The following is a 6,000-nucleotide window of genomic DNA, read 5'->3' as shown; positions in this document are numbered from 1 at the left end:
CTCCTTCAATCTTTACAATATTAGAGAGAGAATTTTGTACAGTGTTTGATCCCTCCAGGCTTCCATGTGGGAGGTGAGATCTATGAGTGTGGAATGGGCTGTGTAAAGACTAGTTTTTCACAGTAATTTTTAATTCAGAATTTACTAATTACACCATAAGGCAACTTTTAGTCAATGCTGGACAATGTAAGGGTCTGGTGTGAGGTGCCAAAATGGACTTACCGCCCAACTACCACATGGCTCTTGCAGTAATTTCATTTTTGGTGCGCGTCCGCTAAGCGTGTCTGAAAAATAATTTTTATTTTCAGACACACGTAGCGGACGCGCGCCAAGTGGCATCTGACATGCGTAGGTCCTTACCGCCCAAATTCCTTACTGGTAGGTCTATGGCAGGCGGTAAGTTCAGAGACCAAAAATGGACGCGCGGCAACTTTGATTTTGCCGCCTGTCCATTTTTGGGAAAACAAAAAAAAAGAGGCCTTTTTTACAGGCGCGCTGAAAAATGATTCTGCGCGAGCCCAAAACCCATGCCTACACTACTGCAAGCCACTTTTCAGCGAGCCTTTGTAAAAGGACCCCTTTATGAATTTTGTATCCATGTAATTATAGTATATTGCAGAAGAAATGTATTTTGCTATTTGTTACGTGCATTGTGATTTTACTATGGTTGTTCACCACTCTGTAACGTCCCAGGAGGACAAGAAGATAAGTTCACAATGAACTAACCAATCAATACATAAATAAATAAAATCAGAATTTTACGGTTTAGACAATCTGATAAAAGTAGCTCTTTGGTTTACAAATATATTTTAAACTTCACCAGAGAGTTAGCTTGCTTACCCTAAACAAAAAGTTCTCGACTTCTGCTTGAGGCATCCGTTCAGAGCTGCAAAATTCTGAGTGTTCTCCATAGTGACCAATGCTGGCCTTGTGGCATCACTGACTTTTATAATGTTGGCACAAAGTGGATGCCCAGAGCAACAGTAAAGAGCCTTCTTCAAGGTAAATGAAAGTCAACCACCTTGAAGTCTGAGCATAACATTTCCCTTTAAGGCAACATATAACTTACAAACAAATTATGACAACAGATAAAGATTGCACAGGCCCATATAGCCTTTCCCATTCTCCCTTCTTGTTGGAATACTATACAATCTGTTTCCTCTACAGTTTTGCCCTTGCTATTTATGACAATCATGTGAGCTTATTCCATGCTCTCTTTTATTCCACTAGTGCTTTCACGTTTAACACCTCTTTGTGAGGTAGTTCCATGTACCTAGTGCCTTGATCTAAAGGCATATTTTCTAAGGTTAGGCCTTAAGATTTATCCCCTTTCAGCCCTACTCAATGATCCCTTTTTAAAAATAACTTCTTTTCCATTGAAAAGTCCTTCCTTCACATCTTGTATATCGTCATTATTAAAATACAGTGAGAAAGGCTCAGCATTCCCAAAACGCGCTCCCGTTATTTTTTGCTCTCATCATGAAACAGTCAATTATTAGCAAACAAATGTTTTATTAAAATCCTTTGAAAAAATTTCAGTTAGTATTCATAGACAGAAAAGTGTCTTGGCATTCCATTTAGTATATGACAATGATACACGAGTTATGTGAAACATGCCATACATATATATTAACATATATAAAAGTGTTACAGTGACATTTTTAGCATTTTTGAGTCTTTGGCTCTAATTGTGAAAAAGCTACATTTTGTTTTTGTTTCTTAGGCAGTATACATTAGGTGAAGTGGTAAAATAATGTCTGCGCTCTTCTTTAAAAAAAGTTATAGCATTTTAAGCAAGTAAATACAAAAAAAATCACTAGACACATGCAAAAAGAGACTTAAAAGCTCAGGCACCTGCCAATTGCTGAATTTTATTTATTCTTGGCTGCCAGCGGTTTGCGGCTGATCTTCTTCGATTTGTCATTGTTCTTCTTTGGAGGCTCGGGATTAGCCTGCATGTGTCTTCCATAAAGACTGCGAAGGAAAAAAAATAAAACCAATTTTTAAAAATTAAATCAGCTTTCTAAGGAATTTTTGAAAAACCTTACTACTGAAACCTTATATAGCAGAGTCAGTCTATCCATTTTACTGGAATGGGTTACAGATTCTCAGGATGTGGCATTCACTTTGTTTGATTTTTCACTAGCTCTTAAACTCTGTTACACATTTTAAAGTATAACTTGAGAGATAGGAATAAGAAATTAGCTACAACTGTCCTGTAATTACGGATTATATTTAACATTTGTGTGTGTGTGTCGTGTGTGCGTGCGTTGTGTATCTGTGGGTAAATTGACAATGACAAAAACTGGATTGAACTGGCAAGATAGAGTGCCCATTTACCTCAAAGCGAGCATCTTGCCTAACCAGAAACCCCAGAGGCTCAATAATGTGACAGAGAGCAATGGTGTCAGAGACTTCCCTGTCTGTTCTAGCATGACGGATGGCAGTGCAATAACTACTAACACATCAATGCCACATTAATAAATACGACTGTTTACATGATGACAAAGCATCCTACAATTAAGCTAGCCCACTTTCAATGCAAGAGGATTTAGCAGAAATCAAACAGTAATTAACAGATAATTTATGAGTAATCTGACTAAACCAAATTACATACTAAATTAAAATAAACTTCAGATTTAGGGCCAGATGCACTAAACCTTAACGACCCTCTAACATCCCTTTAACAAAGGAAATTCCTAACCGTTGCATGCATTAAAGGCCTTTTTCCTACGAAGCAAGCAGCTAACGAAAAACGGAATGCAAACGAGAAACTACCATTGAAATGTGGACAATTCGGAATGCACTAACCATACTGACGACTGCAACTAATCATTTACTGTCAGAAATTTTACGTGAGCTCAGACCTGTCATTAAGGCCTGAGCTGTCATCTCCCTGCTGCCCCCTGCACCATAAAAATCTAAGTCGGCATGTTTAAAAAGAAAAGTGAGATACAAACACATGGCTCTCCGCTTCCCCCTGCATCACTACAAAACTAAACATACCTCAAAAAAGGATCGGGAGGGGGCAAAGGCGCTCGTCAGAGCGTCCTGTATGGACGGCTTCCCCCCCCCCCCTCAGATCATACAGACACTGCTCCCCGCTTCTCCCTGCAGCTTAAAAATCCTGTCTCTCTCTCCCCTTCTCCCACAGCTTTGAAAATTAACACTCTCTGCTATCCCCTGAAGCCAATTTCCCAGTACTGTAAACAAGCTGCCCTGTCCCCCTCCCTTCCTCTGTTCCATCACAGTGAAAGAGGTCTTTTGTTACAAAAGGGGGTTTATGAGGGTCGTTCTTTTTAGAGTCATCTTCAACTGCACTCTCCTGCTAGATCAGAGAGCTAAAGGCTTGCAGGTCCCGATCCCCCCCTCGTACGCCCCAGTCTGACGTAAGCAACCTACGTAGGTTTAATACATTTGTGGCATGCTCAGAGCAGCCAGCATAACGCTTGGCTGCTCTGCGCGTGCTTAAGGGGCCAATTACTGAAGGGGATTACGAACGTATGATACATTGTACTTTTCAATACCGCACCGAACATTTCTGAGCTGTTTTTTTTGTGCATTCTTCGTTGTTTCAAATTCGTTAAGCACTTTTGCGATTTAGATTTTTTAACGTTTGGTTGATGCATCTCCCCCTTAAAGTCCACTTAAACTGCCCTTTGAAATATTCTTCATAGATACCAATTGTAAAGAAGAAACCCGGATATTTAACTGCAAAGGACATAAACACTGTAATTTCTCTAATATGACTCCTGAAAAGCATATTCAACTGTTTTATATATGCTGTTTATACCTAGACCACAGTATGTATTAATTCCACTCTTTGGTTTGGGGACTAAGCTAAAACTTCCTGTAGGGAGGGGGCAGGCACCTCTAAGACTACTGCCACACCCCTGACAACACAACCATAAAACAAGCACAAGTGGAGCAATTCTGACAAGCAAAATGTATACACAGCAACCATTTCACACAGTTATGTATATCTGTATATACAGATGAAAACCACAGGAGCTTAGTAATGAAGTGCGAGCAATATTATAAGAGCAGTTTTACATTGTTATTATATTCTAATAGTCTTGTGTTTGATACTGGGATCTGCTGTATCATTGTACCCCTGATGCAGCCTGAGGGTGAAACGTGGCCATGTTGGGATTTTAATAAAGGACTGCATCTTCCAAAGAAATGTTATTTGTGGTAACACTGGTCTTAGTCTATCTGTGCATACAGTTTGCTTTTCAGAATCAATCCTTTAACTTTTACCAAAAATCCCTTACAAAACAGGATACAGTAAAACTCCCTATGTGGAGACAAAACTACCAAGTGTCAAAAATGTTTAAAGTCACTTAAAACTCTATACCAACAGCAGGAAATTATGAAAAGCTGACTTTATCCCTACTATTGGCTGGATTCAGTAAAAGTGCCAAAAGAAAAATTGGCACCCAGCACTATTCTATAAAGGGTGTGCAGGATGAACGCTCTTTATAGAATAGCGATGGGTGTCGAATTCCATGCCCAAATTTGGGCGTGAGGGCTTATACCAACTGAAGCCAGGTGTAAATCCTGGCACACAAGTTGGGCATGTATCCACAGTATTGTATAATATTATATGCCATTTTCTGGAACGCTACTGACCCACCCATGCTCTCCCATTGGAACGTCCCCTTTGCAGTTCCACACAAATACACTTAAGCACTATCCTATCACTGGGTCCATAAATGTATTTCTGTGCTGATATGCCGTTTCAGCCCCATTTCGATGCATTGCAGGTGTTAGAATGTGTTTCTGCACTGAAAGTTGGGTGCAGAATTAGTGCCTAGCTTTAGGTACCATTTATAGAATTCCCTAGTATGTATCCTCATGAATAGTGCAAAGAATTTTTAAAAACTATTTCCTCATGATATAAAATAAAATATAGCCCACTCAGGCCTCCTTCAACGTACATCACACAAAATTATTCATAAAGCACTTCAGGGCCCTTTTACTAAGCCGTGGTAAAAATTGGCCCAAGCTAGTTTTGGCATGTGAAATTGGTGCATGCTGGGCCATTTTTTACTGTGGCAAGAAAAAGGCCGTACATTTACTGCCTGAGCCCTTCCCTATTTAGAAGGCGGTAAGGGCTCATGCGCCACTTATGTGGTAATGTGGCCGCACTGCTGATTACCGCCGGGAATGTCCTTGTTACAGTGTATCTATGAGAGACGACTGGAGAGAGCATGGGCAGGGTGCACAATTACGCATATAACTTACAGATGTGTATATCACTGGAACTTAAGCATAAGCATTTACACTGCCTCTGTGGCTGGTGTAGGTACTCAGGCCTAAATACTAAGCTAGTATTCTATAAAGGAAAATAAATTTAGGCACACTGTTAAAGAACTGACCACTATCGGGACAGCTCTATATCTGGGCAGGAGCCTGCGTGCCTAGACTGAATTGCACCCAGTATTTATTTGTTATATTTGCATCCCACATTTTCCCACCAATTTGCAGGCTCAATGTGGCTTACATAGTACCGTAAAGGCGATCGCCAATTCCGGTATGAACAATTACAAAGTGATGTAGTGGTAGAATAAGGTTCATATGTAAAAGACACAATAGGGAATCGTAGAGAGGAGGAGTTGTGTTATGTCCATTATGCTCTTTGGTTTCGCTTGTGTTGCAGGGTTCAGGTATTTAGGTTGGGTTGGTAGAGTATGCCTTTTTGAAGAGGTTAGTTTTTAGTGATTTCCGGAAGTTTAGGTGGCCATGCATTGTTTTCACGACTTTTGGTAATGCGTTCCGTAGTTGTGTACTTACGTAGGAAAAGCTGGATGCATAACCAAAATTATGACTTGGAGACCTATCAAATAAACTGTTTGTAGAGGCATCAGAGAAAATATTCTTAAACAGGATCATACAACTTTACAAGAGAACAACCCCCCATTTATGTATGTCATGTTATGTTAACAAGGATTTATCACTCTCTTAAGTTAGATTCAAGGCGAATTACAAATTGCACAA

At 39.9% G+C, this 6,000-nt stretch overlaps 1 protein-coding gene across 1 annotated transcript in view; it reads right to left on the bottom strand.

Moving 5' to 3' along the window:
* Positions 1-1,495: 1,495 nt before the first annotated feature.
* The window catches only part of RSU1 (Ras suppressor protein 1), a 330,064-nt gene continuing 325,559 nt past the window's right edge, over positions 1,496-6,000 (bottom strand). The window contains exon 9 of the mRNA XM_030199611.1: positions 1,496-1,974. Within this exon, the coding sequence (XP_030055471.1) occupies positions 1,872-1,974 (103 nt within the window). The 3' untranslated portion in view covers positions 1,496-1,871. The remainder of the gene's footprint in view (positions 1,975-6,000) is intronic.

The sequence above is a fragment of the Microcaecilia unicolor genome, chromosome 1, assembly GCF_901765095.1.
Source record: "Microcaecilia unicolor chromosome 1, aMicUni1.1, whole genome shotgun sequence".
Lineage (NCBI taxonomy): Eukaryota > Metazoa > Chordata > Amphibia > Gymnophiona > Siphonopidae > Microcaecilia > Microcaecilia unicolor.
Note: the sequence above shows the minus strand (reverse complement) of the source record. Positions and strands in the feature narration are given on the sequence as shown.